General features: G+C 37.5%; 2 protein-coding genes across 7 annotated transcripts; one reads left to right on the top strand and one right to left on the bottom strand.

Moving 5' to 3' along the window:
- Positions 1-64: 64 nt before the first annotated feature.
- Positions 65-22,588, top strand: SETD4 (SET domain containing 4). 4 transcript variants are annotated; one of them, XM_087721643.1, is made up of 11 exons: positions 65-104; positions 10,350-10,452; positions 11,443-11,538; positions 13,221-13,258; positions 14,934-15,022; positions 18,845-19,274; positions 20,075-20,249; positions 20,659-20,740; positions 21,305-21,385; positions 21,505-21,628; positions 22,398-22,588. In XM_087721643.1, the coding sequence occupies exons 2-11, from the start codon at positions 10,380-10,382 to the stop codon at positions 22,530-22,532; spliced, it is 1,323 nt and encodes a 440-aa protein (XP_087577769.1). In that variant the 5' UTR covers positions 65-104; positions 10,350-10,379; the 3' UTR covers positions 22,533-22,588. The 4 variants fall into 4 exon arrangements, with proteins under 4 accessions (XP_087577769.1, XP_087577768.1, XP_013922609.2 ...); XM_087721642.1 differs by lacking the exon at positions 65-104 and adding an exon at positions 9,545-9,624; XM_014067134.2 differs by lacking the exon at positions 65-104 and adding an exon at positions 9,603-9,818.
- On the bottom strand, positions 3,731-9,503 carry LOC106549473 (carbonyl reductase [NADPH] 1). Of its 3 annotated transcripts, none has more exons than XM_014067137.2 (4): positions 9,396-9,503; positions 7,765-8,055; positions 5,846-5,953; positions 3,731-4,560 (listed from the first exon to the last, which is right to left on the bottom strand). In XM_014067137.2, exons 2-4 carry the CDS (start codon positions 8,048-8,050, stop codon positions 4,124-4,126), a joined length of 831 nt encoding a protein of 276 aa, XP_013922612.2. In that variant the 5' UTR covers positions 8,051-8,055; positions 9,396-9,503; the 3' UTR covers positions 3,731-4,123. The 3 variants fall into 3 exon arrangements, with proteins under 3 accessions (XP_013922612.2, XP_013922615.2, XP_013922613.2); XM_014067140.2 differs by having other exon boundaries at positions 5,846-5,947; XM_014067138.2 differs by lacking the exon at positions 9,396-9,503 and adding an exon at positions 9,146-9,355.
- Positions 22,589-23,322: the final 734 nt, after the last annotated feature.

Raw genomic sequence — 23,322 nt, 5'->3', positions numbered from 1 at the left:
CACGCTTCCCTTTCTCTCTTCCGCGGCCAGGTTGGGGAAATACCATTTTCCAGGAGGGGCGGAAAACGCGATGGTGATTACCGATGGATCGGTATCTTTGAAAGGTCGTAAGGGAGTTTCTTACACGTGTATCGTTCCGATTCCTAATTTAATGATGCGAAGACCGACTCGCTTGCAGTCGGTCACAAAGGCGCCCCGACCCTCCCCGGAAAGATGGTACATTCGTAGATGGTGTCTCTGGGCTTTTTTTTTTTTTTTTTTGCTTAGGTTCCATCTACTGTCGGAATTGGAGACTGCAACAGATTTGTGAAAAGTTGTTTTGATAGAACTGCGGTAGTGTTTGAGGTTAGATCTGGATAGGTGCGGCTGAAAGTATCGATCTGTATGATTCTAAATAGGCTTCCCTAAACCCAGCTGATCTACTTCCGATCTTGTGGCACATGTGCCACAAGCGACAGAAACGTTACACTTTGTGTTCTGTCTTTTATTTGTATATATTTTTCCTACATTTAAAAAAAAAAGTAAGCTGCCCAAAGTTGTTTTAAGTCTGGTGACTTCTAAGGTAGGTAGGGTGTGTATAATTTTATATGTATTATATGCTGATTTCCCTGCCTCCTAACAATTTATAACAGTTCGTTTAGTGACCGTTCAAAGTTACAATGGCAAGAAAGGTCGTAAAATGGGATAAAATTCACGTAACAACATAAATACTGCGATCAATTGTGGTCACAACTTGAGTAAGACATGTAGAAAAGAACTTGTATTAGATACTTGTGGTGGCAGGGTATTTGAGATAATTCTGAGTACAATAGATGATTTTCTAAAAATATAGGAATATATGGTTTAATGATATAACCCAGTGAGGACTAACCTTTTTTGGATCGCGTTCAAAAAGTGGGGGGAGCACAGGGGGGTTGTGCACGGGTGCCACACCCATCATGCTATGCACATGACCCCAGTGTGCATATGCGCACTTCTCCCCTATGCACATGCGCACATAACCATCACTCCCCCTTCACTTTTGGCACACTTTTTTTCACCCTCGCCAGGCTCCAGAGGCTTTCTAGGAGCCTGGGGAGGGGGGAAACAGCCCGCACACCCGACGGAGGCCTTCTGGAGGCTTCCTTGAAGCCTCTGGAGTGCAAAAAAACGGCCCTACGGGCAAACCAGAAATTCTGAAATGGACTTCCAGTTTGGCCATGGAAGCGTTTTTTGGCCTCCGAAGCCTTCAGGAGGCTTTCCTGAAGGCTTTGGAGGGCAAAAAATGGCCCTATGAGCAAACCGGAAGTTCGGGAATAGATTTCCAGTTTGCTCATAGGGCCTTTCAAAAGAAGGCTGAAGTCAGCTGGCCAGCGCGCGCATGTGTGCTGGAGCTGACAGGGCAATGCCTCGCGTGCCCTAACAAATGGCTCCGTGTGCCACCTGTGGCACGCATGCCATAGGTTTGCCATCACGGATAGAACCTATTATTGTACTTATAATGTGCCTATGTTTTTATAATCTTTTACATAAATTGATTCTAAAAAAATAAAAGAAACACTAAATTTTGTTCCGCTGGTGTCTAATAGGAATTAAAATATAAAAATACAAAATATGTAGCCTATTATAAATCACCATCTTTGTCTACCTCTATATCAATGTACTAACCCAGTATCTGGAAGCTGTGCCATTTTCACAGTTGGTTTAAGATGGTGTTTCTCCAAGGCAGGAGTGCAACCTGGGGATCCTCTACTGCTCAATCAGCAAGTGGCAGCTGTGGTCAGGAGGTTCATATCGTATACCAGTTGTGCCCTTCCCTCAAGTGGGACACCCTTCAGATGCTCACTAACACCTTGATTACCTTCTGCCTGGAATATTGCAATAAAATTATACTCTACATGGTGCTGCCCTTGAAGATCATCAAAAGCTACAGTTGATGCAAAGTGAATAATTTTATTATGCCCATGTGTCATTGTTGCTCCATGAACTATACTGGTTGCTATAGTAAGCTTCTGGATAAAATGAAAGGTGCTGGTTGTCAACTATAAAGCCCTTTATGGCACAGGTACTGGTCATCTGCAGGATTTCCTATTCCCAATTATTTCTATTCACCCAGTACAATGCTGTGTTTGTCCATGTACAATTTATTTATATGGTCTGTTTAAATAAAGCTTTATTGTTTGACTTTACACTCAAGAGTTGTTGATAAGTGATTTAATAGCATTTGGGGATTTCATTTCTGATATAAAAATAGTTATTAAAGCTGGATTATAAACTGAAGTCTACAAATACAATAAATTATAAGATATTTTATAAGTAAAATATCAAAAATGCTCATATGCATCCATATACTACATCCCAAAGGGGAAAACATGACTGAATACTGCATGTGAACGTATCATTGCTTATAGATGTGGGTTGTAAATTCAGCATGGCACCTTCCCATCTAGGAGCCTTAATATTTTTCAGTTTAAACTTTAGAACTATGTATTTAAATATAATACATAGAATGGCTGGACAGGAATGTTTTTATCTTTGTTAAACCACAATGAACTTTGCTGTAGGCTGCAAGTAAACAACTACCTCAATATTATTAAAGTGGCCTGGTTCTAGTCTAATGTTCCATTATCTGTAGTGGCGCAATGGTTAGAATGCAGTACTGCAGGATAACTCACTGCTTACTCCAGGGGTTTGATTCTCACCAGCTCAAGGTTGACTCAGTCTTCCGTCTTTCTGAGGTCAGTAAAATGAGAATCCAGATTGTTGGGGGCAATATGCTGACTCTGTAAACCGCACAGAGAGGGATGTAAAGCACGGTGAAGCTTTGTACGTGCCTAAATGCTATTGCTATCCTGGATCATGTTATACTCTTGTGAATTCCCCTTAACATTTTTGATGAATTACCTACACAAAGAATGCATTGGTAACTGAAGATTGTTGTTTTTTCTTTTTAAAAGAATAAGAAAAAAATCAGGAATAATTGCTTATTCTTGCAATAAAATAAGTATACTTCTATCACAGAACATAGGCTGGTAATATGTAACTTAATAAGCTCCCTGCCTCTCATGGAATTCCTAAGTCCATACTCATAGTAGTAAGTAAATCATATTATAATCATTAACAAATTCCAAAGCAAAAAGAAAGCAAATTCTAAGACAACCAAGAAGAAGAATAAAATTTAATGATGATAAAACCTGTGTGGTCAGTCTGGTATTTTTTTTACCAATACCAACACAAATCATATCCATGTTCAGAGAATAAACTCACAACCAGTCAGTAACAAATAAAATAGATCTAGATAGCTTGGGGGTTATTAAGTGGAACCAGGGATTTTTATAATAAGGACAATGTAACAAATGTGGGTTAATGTTTTAAGAACTCCTTTACAACAGGGCAAAGTCTTGAGAAGTTTCGTAATTTTTCTTTAAAATGACTATTGGACAGTCAATCTTGCCAGAAGAATGGTAATTTGGTTTAAATATCTATCTGGTTAAGAATGATATGTATTTCCATGTTCAACTTTTCAGATTTTGCTGGATCAGATTCTCATAGTTCCTCACTATTTGCCACACTTGCACTGCTGTTAGAAGCTTTAATTTGTCTTTACTGGAAAATCAGAGATCCTTATCTCTGCTTAAAAAAAGAAATATACACTGCCCATGATGGAGTTTAGAAAAGAACACTGCCAGTAGTTGTTTGTGATTAATGGGGTGAAAATGTATTTATATGGAAATTATAAATAGCTGTCAAATTATTTAATCATAAACTTTATTTATTGTGTTATATAGTCAAGATTTGTTTTCAAATGATCTTAACAAAAAGAAAAGATTATGCACGCTTTATAAATCTTTAGAGTAAATTATCTTAAAAGCCAATATTGAAAAGCTACCCAAATCTAGAGAAAAGTGAGAATCCCTAAGGTTGTTACTATGGTACAGCACTAATTGTCACCCCCAGCAGAAGATTAAAGAGTGATCTTACTAAGCAACTGGATGCTTTTTTATTTCAATCTGCTGTATGTTGGTTCTCAACTCCATGGCATAGGAGCTTGGCACAATAGCTAGAGAATATACCCGCAGCAAATATATTTGTAGCATCTAAAACTTCCAGTGCTTACATACAGAAACATAATGCAGTAGCATAGTTACCATTTCTGAACTTTCTTTTCAATAACAAATTGGCCATGGGGCTCAGAAGCACCAGGAGGTAAAAGTGCTAAATAAACTGGAGTCTCAGCTCCCTCATCTGGGCTTTTTGTGGCTCTGGGACCTGCCATATCTGTTCTGACCCACCCAGGACAACAAGCATTCAGGAGAATACCATCGTTTTTTCTTGTCTCATTCAACAGCCTGGCCTGAATTCTTGATAAAACTGTCACTCCAATTTTGGATACTCCATAAGCAGTACTTGGCCAGCCTTCCTTCTCATGCACTCCCTTCTTGGTATCTTCCACAAATTTTTCCATGAGTTTCACTAGCTCCTCTTCGGTGATTGTGTCACTCCGAAATTTCTGCTGCAGATCCTGGTTGCATTTGGACAATGCTGAAATGGAAACCATGCTAGATACATTGACTACTCTCCCTATTCCAAGACAAAAACAACAACAACCACAGGATAAGAATTTACTTTTTTCCCCAATTTTATTCATTTTGTAACAATATAATATTTACCCACAAAGAAAAGGAGGCTTTATTCTCTCAACAATTATCAGTGAATCAGCTAGTTCTGCCATCCCATTTTGTATTCTTCAGATAGATAGTGTGGGGCAAACTTTTTTTACTTGTGAGTGCTCTTTATGGATCTGAGAGTCCTGAAATATTGGAATATTCAATTGGTGAAGAGCTGCCATAGACAGAATCTTCCTTCAATAAATGCTGAAAAAGGAATGATGCTGAATAAACAGGCTTACATAAATGTAAGCATATATTTATGGTTAATGAATTCAGATTTAAGTGCATGTGTGACTGAGAATGGTTGTCATCTATATGCAAATGAAACTCAAAGAACTCAACTCAACTTTCCAAATGGTTTATTTTGTAGACAATTTTAAAGAGCAGTAATTCAATCAATCAATCAATCTCAATTGTTTTCCCTGTAACTGTTATTCCTACCAAGCTATGAAAGCTGAGTAACCATGTATTTACCTGGAAATGATTACTGGAGGAAAAAAAAATCCCCAGGATTCATTTCAATAGAAATTGACAACCCGGGTTTAGGATAAACTGGAGTTTTCGATTTCTACTGAAATGAATCCTAGATATTTTTCTGTAGGGCAGATGCATGTATCTAACCTAGATATCATATTATATAAAATAATTTAAATGGTTAGTAATACTTCAGTATTATAAAGCAGAAAAAAATTCAGCATAAGTCTGATTAAAAACTGTTGGAGTCCATTCAAAAAAAGGTACTGGGTAGCAACATACCATACCTGAAGGACATCCCTTAAGAAATGATTTCAAGAAGATCTACAAATATTATGATTTACAGTTTGATGCAGAATATATTTATTCAATGATTTTATTTCATAGGAATAAACGTGGCAGATTTGAATAGTTTTTTGTTTTTGCTTAGCCTTCACCTCAGGTTCTTTTCTGTTCACGTGTCTTCATTTACCAACTAGCTAAACATATTTACTTGGAAATAATCCCCATTCATTTTAATTAGATTAGTATCAAAAGATATAAAAAAGCATAAAATTCCTAGAAGCACCATAACTTAAACATGGACATTTACTGAATTTAAAAGCTGAGCTTAAGGAAGAGTTGATAGTATGTGTTTTTCTGTTAGTGTTTCTTTTTTAGCATTTTACTTGTAAAAAACCTTGATTAATCTTTAATATTCTCCACTCCCAGTGTGTGCTTACCATTGGGTTTCAATAGTGGCAGCAGTTCTATGCAAGCATTCCTGGTTGCAATAAAGTTTGTTCTTAATGTGACTTCTGCTTGTTCAGCAAATGGGGTTGTATCTGCAACTTTTTTTTTCCAAAATGGAAGAAAATAGAAGTTAAGATTCTTAATATATAGGAAAATAGGAAAACATTGTATAACAAGAGATGTAAAAGTTTAAATACTACATGAGTGGAATGATGCTGGCAAAAATTGAAGTGGATACTTAGCAGTGCCTAACCAGCTATTTTATCTGCATGCAAGACAAAAATGCATATTTTACAGTAATGAAATATGACTCTTAAATATAATTAGGAGAAAGAAGATGTACTTATATTTTAAATCAACAATCTTGAATATTCTTAGAAATATTTAAAATTGAACACATCTTAATTTAAGGTGTATTGCCCTAGTATTAAGCCAGGATTCAGAATTACAATATAAACCTCTATGACTTGGAAAAAAACCCACCTTGGTTTACACATCCTCTTTTCTTCACACAAATGGAAAAAGAAAGAATCATGAAGCATTTTACCTTCCATCATTTGTAACTTATAATGGAGTATAAAACTATAGTTTAAAATAATCTCTAGTAAATTGCTAAACCACTGTTTCAAATGATGGTGTACAGATTTTCTTATTTATTATATGAAGGTACAATTTTAAATATTTTCTGTTTTGTGTACAATAACAACCCTGGACAAGGAAAAATGCAGACATAGGACTAATTGCAAGAAGTGCTAGAAAATGAAGTGTCAATTATCTATTGGAAATCACAAGCTGTTATATGCATGTGACCCTATAAACTAATACAGTCTATATATTCCAACATTAAAAATGGGATGATACTAGAATAGAGATCTATTGAAAGACAACTGATACTGCATATACTGTATGTTAGGCATGAACAATCAGACCTACATCTACAAAATTCAAACTAGCTACTTTATTGTTTTCTGCCTATAATATAGTCCTTGACTTACGACAATTAAGCCCCAAATTTTTGTTGCTAAGTGAAACATTTGTTAAGTGAATTTTGCCTCATTTTACGACCTTTTCCCCACAATTGTTAAATGAATCACTGCAGCTAATAAGATAGTAAGTAGTAAGATAAGTTAGGTGAATCTGGCTTCCCCATTGATTTTGCTTGTCAGAAGGTCGCAAAAGGGATCACATGACCTTGGGACATAGCATCGTTCATAAATATGAACGAGTTGCCAAGCATTTCAATTTTGATCACAGCCATGGAAATGCTGCAACGGTTGTTAAGTGTGAAAAATGTCATAAGTAACTTTTTTCAGTGTGGTTGTAACTGAATGGTCACTAAATGATCTGTTGTAAGTTGAGGACTAACTGTACAGGAATTTCCCCAGACTGGCAGCTTTTGCCTGGGAAAGAATAGATAAGGCTCTAAGGCATTTAAGGGAGGATGAGACCTGGCCCTCTTATGTTTATATAGCGAGTCTAGGCTGATTTGTTACTTGATTCCTTCTCCCATCTGGGATGGTTGCTCTCCAACAATATTACAGGACAGAAACATTTTAAGCAGAAATGACAGATTTAAAGTTTTAATTTATAACTTATATCACTAAAATAGAGAATGCCAGAAAATCTAGTTGATTTTCACTTCTGTTGAAGAGATCTATTTCATCTTTTCAGTCTTTCTTGTCCTATCGCATGGTTTAGTATTACTTATAATGCATAAACTCCAATAATAAATTTGTAGCATATTTTCGCTACACATTCACTTTCCCAACAGAAAAAAACTGGAAGACCTGAAAAAAACTGGAAGACCTGAAAAAAACATTAGCTACAATTTAACTCTCTACAGAGCTGTAGCCAAACTCTTTGTTCTATTCACCCAATTTCAACATTCAGTGATTTACATGTATGTTACCTTTGAAAGCAATCCCAGCATTGTTGACTAGCACATCCAATCCTCCATATTTTTCCTTGAGGAAATCACGGAGGATTTGAATACTCTTGAGATCAGTAATATCCAGTTGGTGAAAAAGTGGTTTTAATCCTTCTCCTGACAGTTGTGTCACTGCTGCTTTGCCTCGTTCAGGGTCCCGGGCTGTCAAATACACATCCCCAGAGAACTGGTTGCACAGGGCTCTCACAATAGCCAGACCAATGCCTTTGTTGCCTCCAGTTACCACAGCTACTCGTGTACTGGACATTTTGCCTATAATCAAATGCCAAAATGTATCAATAGAAAACACTTAACACTTAACAAACTGAAGGCTTTCTAAAAAACCTTAAATGATTTAATTTGTTATTTTTTTACTGACTATAGTTTTTAAACATTACTATTCAATGCCACACTTCTAATTCAAACTCAGCCTGATAGTGCTGGGGTGTGGGGTAGGACAACTGTAGAAATAATCAGCACTATACTTTTCATGTAATATGTTTTAAATGTATTCTAGGACAGTCTAGGTGCACAAGATTTGAATATTATTAAAACTGAGCAAATTTGTTTCAATTACAAAGCCAGTTTGGTCTAGTGATTTAAGATACCAGGTGTGAAACCAGGAGAGAGTGAGTTCTAGTCTGCTTACATATGAAAGCTAGCTAAGTAACTTTGAGCCAGTCACACACTTTCAACCCAACTCACCTCACAGGGTTGCTGTTGTGGGGAGGAGGAAGGCTCAAGTAGTATTTTGAATTATTTATAAAAATAATAAAGGTGGGATTAAAGAAAATCAAAGTAAAAACTATTCTTCAGTAAAAATATTAAAAGGCAGACTAGATAGAGTAGAACTTCCAACCAGTGGGGACTGGATTGTCGAGAATTAAAATTAAAATCTAGTAATAGTTTTTAGGATTACTTAACAGTTTGATCATCGTATGTGCTAACAAGTCATTTTCCACTCCTATCGACCAACAGATTTCTTCCATGATGATCGTGCAGTTCAATTAAATGAACTCATTTAATGTGTTCAGCATTAAAACACATTTTTTATAAACATTACCGAGCCAAATTGAAGTCACACAAGACAATGAAAAATTCTGAATAACAATAACAATAACAACAATAATAAAGTCCTGAAGATCGGAAATTTATAAGAACTTGCAACATTCGATACACCCACCAATCACCAAGGAAGGCTCTCGACTCTCCTGGGCTGCAAGGTTATATAATTATACACAGCACTCTTCCCGTTTCATCCATTTCTTAAATTAACAAGACTGCATAAAGAATAAAACAGACGGAATCTTCGAGCAGATTGCTAGCAGTAATAGTTAGTAGTAGTAAAAAACAAACCACATACCAGAATAATGGTATATCAGATTTTAAACCTTTTCCCTACTACAATTATAAGTATACCACGTTCTCCATCTACTGCCCTCTGCAAAACGATTCTCAACAGTTTGTATAGGCTCTGGATTCTTTAAAAGTAAGGATCTACTCAGCTAGAAATGCACGTTGGAGAATAAAATCCGGCAGCGGGTTGAAACAGAGAAGAAAAGGGAGTGAAAAGAAAACATTTTAGAAGAATTTTAGCCACGATTCTCTCCTACCTCTTCAGTCGCTTCAAAAGCGGCAGCAGTTGTGGCCAGAACAGTAGGAGAAGAGGAGAGAGCTCTTCAGCCAATGGGAAACCTATCTGCCGACGAACTTGCTTTCTCTCAATAGGCAATTGGCTGAAGACCGCCTTTTCCGCTTTCTCGTCCCCTCAATAAAGCTTGGTGACTTCTGGGTTTGGAAGTGCGACGCAGTTGAAGCCGGAAAGGAAAAACGTATCTGCAGGTTAAGGATATTAAAGCGCGAATTGGCTGCGGGAGGCTTGAAGATAGCGGGGAAGTAGTATCTTGCAGCCCATTCCTACTTCTTATACTCAAGAATTCTTCCTATTAAATTTTGGCTGGTTTATTCCTGGAGAGATTATAATGCTCCATAGATTTGCTGAGTGAAAAGCCTCTCTGAGCCCATTTGGAATTGTGGTTAGCCAAACGTGAATCTTAATATATTTTGATTTAAGCACAATTTTATATATTCGGTAATTCCTGCTTTTTAAGCTCATTCCACAAATAACATTTAATAGTATATAAAGAGCTATGAAGGTTTTGTAAGATGTGATTAAAGAATTCCAGGAATTGTTTAGAAGATACTTGAAGTATCATAGGTTTTACCCTATTTTACAGCAAACTAAGCCAAAGCTGGCAAAATGCTTCCTTCAGTGGTCAAACAGATTGAGGATACACAGACATATTGAAGACTTAGAGCACTTCTGATGTTCCCTAGAAACATATCATCACCAGCAACCATATATATGTCTGGCTGACATTTTGTGGCTGTCTGAAATATTAGGTTGGATATATTTTATTTTTCAAATGTTAAATATGGTATGTGCATATGAATATACCATATGCAAGTTTTTTACTGACATATTTGTAAAAATGAGGCATGGCATATTTCTGCAATTGAAATAGTTGAAATAATTGATTGAACTCAGTTTGCTTTTCTGTTTTCAGCTTTTGTACAACTTTCCAAATAATTTTAAAATGAAAAAAGGCAGAGGTCGAACTTACCGAAAGAGATACAGAAAACAATCTACAGCTTTTTCTTCAAGTGGTGGTAATATGATTAACCATTTTATTTACTTATGTATGTATACATGTGTGTATGTATTTGATTTTTATCCTGCCTTTAATATAAGGCAGTGAACATAATGCTCCTTCGTCTTCCCATTTTCCCTTCAACAAACCTGTGAGCTGGGCTGGGCTAAGAGAGCACAACTAGTCACACAGCTGGTTTCATGTCTAAGGCATGACTAGATTTCAAAGTCTCTTAGTTTCTAACTTAACCATTGTCCAAACTGGCTCTTATTAACATACAAACATACACATTTTGGTTTTTATTAATGATTTCTACAGGATTGCTCCTATAAAATTTAAATTATTTTAATTTTATTTATCCTTAAATCATATCTCATTTCTGTTACATATTTGTTATGTTGAAGTGACACTGGATTACCTTTAGCACAATTAATTTTATAGTTTATAACTTTATATGGTACTCTTAGATTAATATATTTAAAAATACATATTTTTTAACACAAACCCCTCAGTCTTGGGCTTGTTTTCATCATTTCTGTTTTGTAGTGTGATTTGTATGAAGCAGTATATTGTTGTGAAATAATATTGTGAATTAACATGGATACCTTATATCTGTGATGGCAAACCTATGGCATGCGTGCCAGAGGTGGCACACAAAGCCCGCTGTGGGTATGCATGCTATTGCCAGCTCCTCTTTGTGGGTGTCAGAGTGCCAGAAAATGGCCTGAAAAATGGCCAAAACCCAGGTAATTTTCCAGACTATTTTCAGGCCAAAACAGCCTGAAAACGGCCTCTAAATGCCCCGAAAAACAGCCTGAAATTGGCTCGAAAGCAGCCCCCGAAATGCCCCCCCAAATGGCAAAAAAAAAGCATGTGCACACCGGCCAGCTAGTCTTCGGGTTTCCCATGCTCTGGCTCATGCACACATGTTCTGCTTTGTGCACTTGATGCCAAAAAGGTTTGCCATTACTGCCTTATATGATATGTGATTATTTTCTTTCCTATTTAGTAAATTTAAGTTGTAAAAAGGAATATATACTTCTCAAGAAGTGGTTGAAAGAAAGGGGCTACAAGAACAATAATTTAAATCCAGCAGTGTTTTCAGGTAATGTTCTAATAACTTTTCTAGAAGTTTTGACTAGTGAAAGTTTGCAAAAAAATGTGATAACTTTTTATCCAATGTGAACAGCCATAAAGAAGCTACATACACTTATTAACAAGTGATGTTAATAAGTAATGGTTTCTTTAGTTTCAAATGATTACTTTTTTCTTCCACTTTAGGATTCCTGAGTTATAAGGAATAGAGTTAATATAGTTATTTCAGTAGAAAATATTTATCACAAGAAATGCAACTAAATTAGTTGGTTTAGAGCTATTACTAGTTGGGTACTTTAAAGATGGACACATTTTCAATGTGCAATAATGGGATATTAATAGCCCCTAAAAACCCATTTTTCTTCTGACTTGGATGGAATGTTAATGTATGTTTGTTTTGCAAAGTTTTACATCATCTTGTTGGGGGACAGAGGTATTAGGTTGAAAGTTCTTGATTTGTGCACTTAGTTCCACATAATCTACATTAGGAAACTTAAAAGAGTATTGTTCAATAAGAGTGGAGAGATTCATTTGAGTGGGATGTGCACTCCAGGCAGATAGGCTGGTAAAGGAGTGAGATTGATCAGTGGAGATATGTGAACAGGTACGTGAACAGGAATTCATATCATCATTTGGATTGCCAGCTAATTTAGAAAGTACTTCACCTTCATTAGGGCTCTTAACAGAAACAGCAGTATCATTTCCAGTGCTGAATAAAGTAGCAAGATCTTGTTTTAACTCCTGCAGTTTCTGAAGAACAGTGACTTTTAGACAAAAAAATAAAAATCCCCGAGTTTAGTTTGTTTTTTTCCTATTAAAATCAAGGAAGGTGAAAAGGCTTAATCATTCACAAAATCACTCTGCTCTTGGCTGTGTAAGGATGTTGCTTTAATGCAGACAGGCCACTTCTTATCTCTGTTTCCTTTTGCTAGAAAATTTCTCAGGGGAGCAATTTTGTCCCAGCAATAGGTAGCCTAAAAGCCAAAGTTCTTAGCTTGTAGCTGTAAAGATCTCATTTGTAAATTTACATAATCTTCTCAATCCTTGAATCTACAAAAATGCTTAAGATCAGGTCCCATACTTGATTTCTGCCCTGGGATTTGTATTCATGCTGAATTTTATTGAATTAGATTACACACACACACACTCACTCACTCACTCACACACTGCATTGGTGCTGATAAATAAATAAATAAATTATCAGCACAAATGCAACACAAATGTAAGAAAGGCAACATAAAAAAATGGCTTTCTGCCTGGATGGCTCCTAGGGTGATCTGAAAGACAGAAAAGGAAAGCAGTATGCTCCCTCCCATATTTGGGCATACCAGGGGTTGTGACACAATACACACGCACACACACAAACACACACACATTTATGAAGATTTGTCTGAAACGGTATAGGGTTTCCTGCCTAGGCAGGGGGTTGGACTAGAAGACTCCCTCTGCTATTGTATTGCATTGTATTGTAAGATAGTAAATTGATAACATAATTGTGTTGCTGGTGGGACTGCAACAGTACTTTCTCTCAAGCTTCCGAAAGGGGTTGCAAAATTTTTAAAAAGTTTTCATTTAAATAATTTCTATATTCGTCACTCTGTATTTATTATGTTAAGTAGTCTATTATAACTGTCTATGAAATCAATAGTAGTATACCTAATTGCATCTTCCTCTCCCTTCTATGTCTTCTAGAAACAGGAAGGGGATTGATGACAACAAAAATGCTTCAGGTTTGTGAGTATTCCTATGAATAAACAAATGAAACTATCTGAACCATAATGAGAATATGAGAAATTATATCATCCTGTCTTTTCATGTAATGTATATTATTTAGATTTTCCTTTTGACTTTATGCTGGATTTATAAATTATATTTAACCAATACTAGTGGATTAGGCTAGCATCTAGGTTATGAACAGGGACTCCAGAGCCTTTGGGTGGACTGGATTTAGTGATTGTAGTTATGTTTCCAAGGCCTGGTTGGTTTGAGATTTAAATTCCTGTGATAGGATGAAGATTCTTTAATTTAGAATTTAGAATTTAGAATTTAGAATAAGTTTATTTATAGGCCGCCCTTTTCCCTGAGGGGACTCAGGGCGGCTAACAACTTATATGGGAAGGGGAACATACAATGACATATAACACAATATATAATTAAAAGTCGAGCAACATTCATTCAACATTCGGGTGGGGGCGGATTATACTCTTTACCCCCAGGCCTGACGGGATAGCCAGATCTTGAGGGCTGTGCGGAAGGTCTGAAGGGTGGTGAGGGTACGAATCTCCACGGGGAGATCGTTCCAGAGGGTCGGAGCTGCTACTGAAAAGGCTCTCCTCCGCGTAGTTGCCAGCCGGCACTGGCTGGCAGATGGCACTCGGAGGAGGCCTAATCTGTGAGATCTGATGGGTCGAGAGGAGGTAATTGGCAGGAGGCGGTCTCTCAAGTACGCAGATCCACTACCATGAAGGGCTTTATAGGTGGTGAGAAGCACCTTGAAGCGCACCCGGAGATCAACAGGTAGCCAGTGCAGCTCGCGGAGGATAGGTGTTATGTGGGCGAACCGAGGTGCGCCCACGATCACTCGCGCGACCGCATTCTGAACTAGCTGAAGTCGCCGGATGCTCTTCAAGGGCAGCCCCATGTAGAGCACGTTGCAGTATTCAACGTGTATTTAATACATATTTGGACAACGCTAGGTTAGAGATAGCTTTTGTTTTGATATTATAGAATTTTGGTTTAGTGTTTTAAGTAGGCCCAGCAATTTTTAAAATATCCCCAGTGCTGTTGTAAACTGATCTTCCTTGCTGCGCCCATCGACTTATTTACAACAACAGGAGGTGTGCTTTATTCTCATTGCAAAGTTCATGTTTCTGAATGTTTTTCTTTATTCTCTCCATTTATAGTTGATGCTGTGGTAAATGTGTGCCAAGGCTAATGCTAGATTAGCAGTACAATCTGGGTACATTGAGGGCTTGGGATATTTTGAATCCATAGCTATTTTCTCCACTTTCTTTGGCAAAATTCACTTTTGAGAGTTATAGTAATAAATGCATACTTGTAGAGTTTCTCACACAATTACCAGGGTTATTATACTGTTAGAGCTTCTGTCAAGGAATGGCACTCTTCTGTCTTAACTCTCCTTAGCCTGTCTTTGGTTGGGATCAGGATTGCTTCCAAAGTGAGTTTCCAAGGGATCATCAAAGATAAGATGACTGGATCCTTATTTATGCCTCATCTGCAACCTTTTGAAAATCTGCTTATTTTAAAAGTGGCAATTAATTGCAGAGGGCCTTGGTTGGGTATAGCCAGGGTGTTCTTTTTTTTTTTTTTACTTTAGTGCATAATAAAGTATGATTTAAGTACTTTTCCAATATATTCATTCTGCTTTTTTTAAACATTTCATAGGCTGAAGAGCTGATTATTTCTTTGCCTGAAAAGTGCTTGCTTACTTCCAATACTGTGCTTAACAGTTACCTCAGAGAATACATTTTAAAGTAAGTTGGTCACCACTTAATAAAATTCTCAAATTCGCACATTGGCATTTCAATAGCTCTTTAAATTTATACTTTCTAATCTGAACAGTTCAATTACTTTGAACAAAGTTGTGCAATTGGGGAATTATGTCTAGTGTGCATTTTTGTTAGAATTGATGCCATTAATTAAGCTTCATGATTTTTAAAAAGTAGAGAATATTTGGGAAATTAGAGTTAGTTTAGTTTAGTTATTGATTTAGAAGGATAAAATAAGAGATCTTCCAGATGTTGCAAATTACCCATGTGTTTCTTCAAAACAAATAAAATCCTTGTCATATTTATTGTGATTATAATAAAGCATTATCTTGATTTAGTAATCTCTTTGCATCAATATCATGCACCCATGAATTCCATCCTCATGCAAGTGAGGAATTGTAAACTCTGAAATAAAAAAAAAACAAATTATAGACAATCCAAACTGTCTTTATTAAAAATGGACATTTGCATAGTAATTGCTGGATGATATGAGACATGTTTGCATTTTTTAACTGATCAGCATATATTTTGCTATGAAAAGCCTTGGTGCATGTGATTAAAAAAACCTTCCAGTTCTCAAATGATAGAATTGTGTCTTTCGAAGAATGATAACATAGATATTTTATATCAGAAGCTGTTTATGTATTTTCTTTGTTTAAGAATGATCTTTTAAAGTCAGAGGCAGAATGTTCTGGGAGGCTGAGATCTCTCTGTTCCCATCTGTGAATATTGTTGTATGTAAGCTTTGTGTCCATTTTTCCTTTTATACAGAAACTGATATATTTGTACTATATGATGTACTTTGTACTAATAAACCCTGCACAGAATTCTATTCCCATATTCCTCAAGATTAGGGTTTAACAGTTTGTATTCAACATCAGGGAATATCTTTCCCATGCTTCAGGTATTCATTGTGATAAGGTTATCAATAGTGAGCAGTGTCTCATGGCACTAAAATGGTATTTATGTAAGAAAGTCAAATGATGTACATAGACTGAAAATGGTCACTAAGAAAATTGAAGTTCTATCTTCTAATTGGTATACTTAAAAAAGATTCAGTAAAAGATACTGAAAGGGTTAAACATTTATGGCAGAGAAGGGTACAGTGTTTGTTGCTTTCTAGATTAGAAGAATGATGAATAAGCAGAATGCGATAGAAGTGGGTAAACTGATACAAGGTATGACAGCAATGGATATGGACCATTTTTCTTTTTCTGTCAAAATAGACAGTGCAGTCATCCAATGAAGGCAAATAGTATGAAATTCAAGACGGGGAAAAAAATTTAAACAGTGAGGTTGGTGTAGTGGTTAGAGCATCAGGTTATAAACCAGGAGTGTCTAGTGCCACCTTAGGCATGAAACTAGTTGTGTGACTAGTCACTCTCTCTTAGCCCCAGAAAGCAGGCAGTGGCAAACCTCTGAACATTATGACAATAAAACTGCAGGGACTAGCCTAGGCAGTTGCCAGGAGTCAAGAGTGACTTGAAGATACAATATTTAATTAACTTACCATATAAATACTATAGCATTTGCTCAAGTAAAAAGTAAGATTGGTACTTGATCTGCTTTGAAATAGGGGTAGCTGGGATGCTAACAATATCCATGCTATTGCTCAAAACATTCTGCAGTTATGTCCATTAGATCACCAGGAATGGAGTTCAACCTGAAATAATCTTTACTAAGACTGTTACCGTATATACTCGAGTATAAGCCGACCCGAATATAAGCCGAGGCACCTAATTTTACCCCAAAAAGCTGGAAAAGTTATTGACTCGAGTATAAGCCTAGGGTGGGAAATGCAGCAGCTACCGGTAAATTTCAAAAATAAAAATAGATACCAATAATGTTTTTGAATATTTATTTCCTCCCCTGGAGTGGGGAGGAATTGGGGATTTCATAGTATCCTTCCCCTGGAGTGGGGAGGAATTGGGGATTTTGCAGTATCCTACCCCTGGAGTGGGGAGGGAATGTGGCTTTCATAGTATCCTTCCCCTGGAGTGGGGAGGAATTGGGGATTTTGCAGTATCCTACCCCTGTAGTGGGGAGGGAATGTGGCTTTCATAGTATCCTATCCCTGGAGTGGGGAGGATTTGGGGGATTTCATAGTATCCTACCCCTGTAGTGGGGAGGAAATGTGGATTTCATAGTATCCTACCCCTGGAGTGGGGAGGATTTGGGGGATTTCATAGTATCCTACCCCTGGAGTGGGGAGGATTTGGGGGATTTCATAGTATCCTACCCCTGGAGTGGGGAGGATTTGGGGGATTTCATAGTATCCTACCCCTGGAGTGGGGAGGATTTGGGGGATTTCATAGTATCCTACCCCTGGAGTGGGGAGGATTTGGGGGATTTCATAGTATCCTACCCCTGGAGTGGGGAGGATTTGGGGGATTTCATAGTATCCTACCCCTGGAGTGGGGAGGATTTGGGGGATTTCATAGTATCCTACCCCTGGAGTGGGGAGGATTTGGGGGATTTCATAGTATCCTTCCCCTGGAGTGGGGAGGATTTGGGGGATTTCATAGTATACTAAGTCAGAAATAACATTGCTGCGTAGCCAGGAGTGTGTCTCAGTCACTTAAACCTCATACATAAATCATTGTACGAGGCGCTCGACGGCGCCTCTTACCTGCCGCGGGTCCCACCAGGACCGGCCAGAGGCACAGCAAGCTCCAGAACCAGAGCGGGAGCCTCCGCCGCATGGCTCAGCTCCGCCAGGGACGCATCCGGCAAGGGGAAAGCGGGGTCCCCTCTCGCGCAGCGGGTGGAGGGCCCGGGGCGGCGGCAGGGCTGGGCTGCCTCCGGGTCCTGCCTCCCGGAGCCCTGGGGCGGCCGCGGGAGTCCGTGGGCGGCGGGGCTCGCTCGGCTTCCAGCAAGGAGGAGAAGGGCTTCCCGGAGCCGCACGCTCGGCAAGCTCGCCGCTCAACTCAGCGCCAGCGCGCCTTCATCTCCGAGCGCCCAGCGGAAGGGCCAAGCCGCTCGCCTCGGAGCCGCTGGAGCTGGGACACCGCCTCCGCCGCGGAATTTGCTCCAACTCAGCCGCTCCGGCCCATTGTCAGCCGGCTGGTCCCTGCCTTCCCTCCCCTCCTCTCTCTAGCTTAAAGAGACACCGACTTGCCTCGGCTGGAGGCCGGGCACGGGGAGGAGTTGGCGCCAGCCCGGGGAGGGGGCTGCGGGCGGGCGGGGGGACGGGAGGTAAAAGGCTGGATGGGTTTGGTTGCCAAACCGAGGCGGCTCGCTCGGGGCTCTTCCCTCTCTCCCCACGGGTGGGCAGCGGCCGGAGTTCCCACAAATGCCGCTCCCCGCATTTTTCTGGATGGGGTCTCGCAGGAAGGAATCCCCTCCTCCTCCAACAGGCAACAGCACTGCCGGATCCAGTTGTAGACTCGAGTATAAGCCGAGCCGGCTTTTTTCAGCCCAAAAAGTGGGCTGAAAAACTCGGCTTATACTCGAGTATATACGGTAAGTGTCTAAAAGAGTATGCATTACTTTCACTATCAGAGACAATCTACTTAGTTATTGAAGAACTTCAGTTGCCCGGGTGGAGGGAGGGGGTGGGGGGTGATCTGTTAAGCTCATGCCTTATGGCACCCCATGTATTTCTGGTTGGATGCTGTAGGATTAAACCATTGGCCCCGTGTTATGTTCATTTAATCTATCAAGCTGTTCTTCCTTCTTTCAATTCCATACTGTGTGGATGAGAGCTTTCTGATTTTACTTCATGTAGGATGATAAAATTCTGAAATTTGGTTAAAAACTGTGATCAGCAAAATGTAGTTACTATGTTTTTCTTTGCCTTTTCAATAGATGGAGGCCTCCGATTTCTCCTTTGATAGCATTATGCTCATTTTTAATAGCAGAGAAGTGGTTCCATAGGAAATCTGTGTGGAAACCATACCTGGATCTCTTACCTGAAACATACACCTGTCCTGTTTATTTGGAGCAAGAAACATTGAACCTTTTCCCTGAGCCCTTGAGAAGAAAGGCTCTCGAGCAACGATCATTGATCCAGGACCTTTTTGCTTCTTCAAAGCAATTCTTCTCTTCTTTGCAGACTTTATTTCCTGAAGATGTGGAGATTATTTTTAACTTCAGTGCCTTCCAGTGGGCTTGGTGCACTATAAATACAAGAACAGTGTTTATGAAACATTCACAGAAAGACTGTTTTTCTAGAGAGCCAGATATTTATGCTCTAGCTCCATTTCTGGATCTGCTAAATCACAACCCAAAGGCCCAGGTAAGATGATAATAATGGTGATATTAATTTTATTAATTATAGAAAGAAAGAAGAAAAAGGAATCCATATACATACATATATACATGCTCATTTTAATCTTACAACTTAAAAAAACCCACATCAAACATATACTGTAGATCAGAATATACAGATAGTTTCTTAATTGGTACTCCAGTTAAAACTCCCATTACAGGTAGTTCTTGACTTACAATCATACTGAGCTCAAAATTTTCATTGTTGAGCAAGTTATTTTTCAAATGAGTTGCTCCCATTTTACGACCTTTGTTGCCACATTGTTAAGCAAATCATCGCCGTTGTTAAGCGAATCTGGTTTCCTGCAATGACTGTGCTTCTCAGAAGCTGGCTGGCATGGTTACAAATGGTGATCACATGATCCTAGAACAATGCAACTTTCATAAATACATGCCAGTTGCCAAGCGCCTGAATTTTTATCAGATGCTGCTTCAGTGTGAAAAACGGTCATAAGTCATTTTTTTCAGTGCCGTTGTAATTTCAGTCACTAAACAAAGGGTTGTAAGTCAAGGACTGACTATATAGCATTCTTGTTCAAGTATAAAAAGAGAAAGAAAACTTCAAGCAATTGTGTAATTGATATAATTAACATAGAATGGATCTCTTCCAGTCTTATCAGTAAATACATTTAATTTCTCCCCCCCCCCCATGTTTATTTTGTGGGCCTAACGGGACCAATTCCTTTAGAAGTATAGGGTTTGATCAAGGATCATGTGTTCAGTAATGAGAATGTATTTCTCTTGAACTTACATTTTTCTCATACTCAGGTGAAAGCTTCGTTTAATGAAAATACAAAATGTTATGAAATAAAAACACACCTCGGCTATCAGAAATACAAAGAAGTATGTATTTCTTATGGCCCTCATGACAACCAGCGACTACTTCTAGAATATGGTTTTGTTGCTTCTGATAATCCTCACAGCTGTGTGCACGTTAGTACAGGTAAGGCTATGGCTAGTTCTATACAAAATAGTGAAAAGCTTAGAATAATGAAAGCCCATCACTTGGATGTTATCAGTTCCCTACAATTGAGACCTACAAGTAGTCTGATGCATTAGGATAAAATACTGGGGAATAAAAAAAGTGGTAGCCCACAGTCCTTTTGGTGATACTGCTTTTGTTCAAACCTTTCCTGGGATATCCTTATGTACCTTCGCAAATTTCTTAAATGGGTTCTCAGACTGTGGGTTATGACTTATAGCCACAAGAATATAGGTACAGGATATTTTCATTTCTTTAATGTTTAAAGTAAATTTATATTTATTATGAGTACAGAATGCTTAAAATGTCAGCATTGCAAAATTTTCTCGGCTTTTATTTGCTTTAAACCATTTATTTTAACTTTCTTTAGATACATTGCTTAAATATGTTTATTCAGAAGACAAACAGAAATCTATGAAACTTTCCATTTTACAAGAGCACAAGTTATTAGAGTAAGACATCTTTAAATCTTTACAGTATAAGTTTTGAAGATTTCGCATTAAACTTTCTCAGTATTGTTTGTGGATTTGAAGTATGAAAATTTGTGCAATGTTTGTTGCTTCTGCATGGATTCCTGCTAAATACAGGAATCTTGCTTAACACTGGAACTCATCCTGCAATGATCCTAGTTGAAGGTTGTACTAATATGCATGATTTGGGTCTTAAGAAATTTTATAATCCTGTTCCTGACACAGTTTTTGCCTGTAGTTAGTCAATATTTTATATACTTGTTTCTATACACACAATAATAAAATATTGACTGCTACTTTTTGTTATAGGAATGGGACATACGGAAATTTTATAGGAAGGTGTACATTAAAAGTTCATGTAGTTCACAATTAATTTCCAGCAATAGCTTTCTAACTGTGTGTGTTTAGTATATTCTGTTTCTTATTTTAAAAAAGAAATATGGAGTATTGCAATTGACAATTGGTGAAGTGAGAAGGACAGTATTTTCTCTCTCAGCATATGAAATAAATTGAATTTAGATTTTTTAAAAATACTTTTTTTTCTAGTGATCTGACATTTGGCTGGGATGGACCATCTTGGACACTTCTTACAGCCCTTAAATTGTTATGTCTTGAAGCAGATGAATCGTAAGTTGCAAACATTTGCTGAAAATGATTGTTTTGAGAAAATGTCTCTTGCAATGCCATTTTCTTGCTTTGTATGAATATCTGATACATATGAATATATTCAAAATTTATAATTCTAGAACTTTGTGGAAAAAGGTAGTGCTTGGAGATGTTGTTTCAAGGAAGAATGAACAAAAGAGTGTGGCTTTTGCAACAAAAATATGTACGTCATTGATGGAAGAAACTCAGCATGTACTTCAGAAGGTACTATGAATACTCAGCTGCTCCAGTGTAAAATTTGAGAGTGGAATGTTTTAAATTATTAAGATTTTTTAAAAAAATGAGATTCCTCTTAAACTGAAAGTGTCCTGCCATGATATAGCAGCTTATCTCCAGCCAGTAAAGGTCAGGAATTTATAGAGAAGATGTTTGGCTTTGATAAATATTCAAGAAGGACTCTTTAACTGTGCAGCAGTTTAAAATATTGGTTTATGCACTACTAATAAAAATGGAATAGATGAATTACTTGATACATTATTAGAGATAGCAGATTAACAAAGTTAGATTTTGTAGCAATTTTCCTAGAGGTATAAAATAAATTGAAATAGATGAGAGTCACCCAAAACTAGAGGTCTAAAGTTTTTTCATTATCCCAGCCATCTTTTCATTATCCCAGCCATCTTTAAAGTTGGAATTGATTATTTAAAGCCATTGAGTCCAACCTTTTTCTATTAGATAATCCAAATAAAAGTGTTTATGATAAAGAACTTTCAGCCCTCACTTGAATCTAGAGAAAGTAATATCAGTACTTCTTTAGGAAATTAGTTCTACTATCAAACAGCATATACTATTGGACAATTTTCTCTAACATCAAATAGAATCTGCCATCCTACACTTACTATTATTGTATGTTCTGAACAATTACTGTATTATATAATTATTTTTAAAATATTAAATGGATATTTGATCTTATGAGTAAATGTATTTTAACAACAAAAGAGTTTTAAAGTATAATTTTATTTTTCCTTTTCAGGTTTCAAATTTAAAAAACCATTATGAACATCTTGTGAATCAACTGACTTTGGTGGAAGCATTACATACAGAAAATCTAAGAATCCTGCAGCTTTCATATGAAATTCTTCAGCATTTATCCTCCACAACCATTTAATTTTCCAAAACAAAATTGTACAAGTTTCTGCAACAATAAAACAATTTAATATTCAATGTGAACACTTTGCATAATATAAACAGAAAAAATAAACAAACCAAGAATGCATAGATATTTAAAACCCTTTAATTAAGACTGCATTAATCAGAAAGAAAACGGACTAAAATATTTTAAAAGGGGCAACCATGAGGCAATCTGTAGCCTAAGTGATAATTTAGAGCAGGGCTGTCACACTCCTGGCCCGCGGGCGGGATGTGTCACACGCAGGCCACACCCACACCAAGTGTAGTGAAGGAAAAATATGTCATGTAATGCCGTCCCTTATTTAGAGCAATGTTTCTTATCCTTCCCACTTTTAAAACATAGAGGTCATCAAAAAAGTTTTTGTTTGAATTGACTATATTTACCATTGTTTAGCATATTAAAAATTAAAATTGATGCATTTGCTGATGCTACCTATTCTCACAATTATTCAATGGGATTTTAATATTCTTTTTCAGAAAAGGCTGGCAAATAGATTTTGTGGGCCTCAGAGGGTCTTGGGGTATTCCCAGAAGTCCTAGGATCACAGTTTTAAAAACCCTTTTTTAGAGAAATTAATTTAGTTTTCATGAGCTAGAATTTCTTCAGCAATGATAGAATATGAAAGGCTGAAGGAAAATGATGGCGGTTTCTTCCCCTCTGAAACACCATCTTTTTATCTCTGCTTGTTTACTTATTATTGAAAGTCATTTGAATTTTAATGGATTTAGATTCTGGCTGTCCCTTTGGCACATATGTTGACCTGGAG

This window comes from Thamnophis sirtalis, unplaced genomic scaffold, assembly GCF_051295495.1.
Source record: "Thamnophis sirtalis isolate CommonGarterSnake01/CBP01778 unplaced genomic scaffold, rThaSir2_p1.2 scaffold_8, whole genome shotgun sequence".
In the NCBI taxonomy this organism is placed as follows: Eukaryota; Metazoa; Chordata; class Lepidosauria; order Squamata; family Natricidae; genus Thamnophis; species Thamnophis sirtalis.
Note: the sequence above shows the minus strand (reverse complement) of the source record. Positions and strands in the feature narration are given on the sequence as shown.

Bases quoted from the DNA above. Each gene is read 5' to 3' on its own strand.
- LOC106549473 (XM_014067137.2), bottom strand. From the start codon at position 8,050: ATGTCCAGTACACGAGTAGCTGTGGTAACTGGAGGCAACAAAGGCATT. The intron at 5,954-7,764 runs GTAACATACATG...GGAAAAAAAAAG, and splicing joins TGCTGGGATTGCTTTCAAAG to TTGCAGATACAACCCCATTT. The intron at 4,561-5,845 runs GTAAGCACACAC...GTCTTGGAATAG, and splicing joins GCCACTATTGAAACCCAATG to GGAGAGTAGTCAATGTATCT.
- SETD4 (XM_087721643.1), top strand. From the start codon at position 10,380: ATGAAAAAAGGCAGAGGTCGAACTTACCGAAAGAGATACAGAAAACAA. The intron at 11,539-13,220 runs GTAATGTTCTAA...TATGTCTTCTAG, and splicing joins AAATCCAGCAGTGTTTTCAG to AAACAGGAAGGGGATTGATG. The intron at 13,259-14,933 runs GTTTGTGAGTAT...AACATTTCATAG, and splicing joins TGACAACAAAAATGCTTCAG to GCTGAAGAGCTGATTATTTC.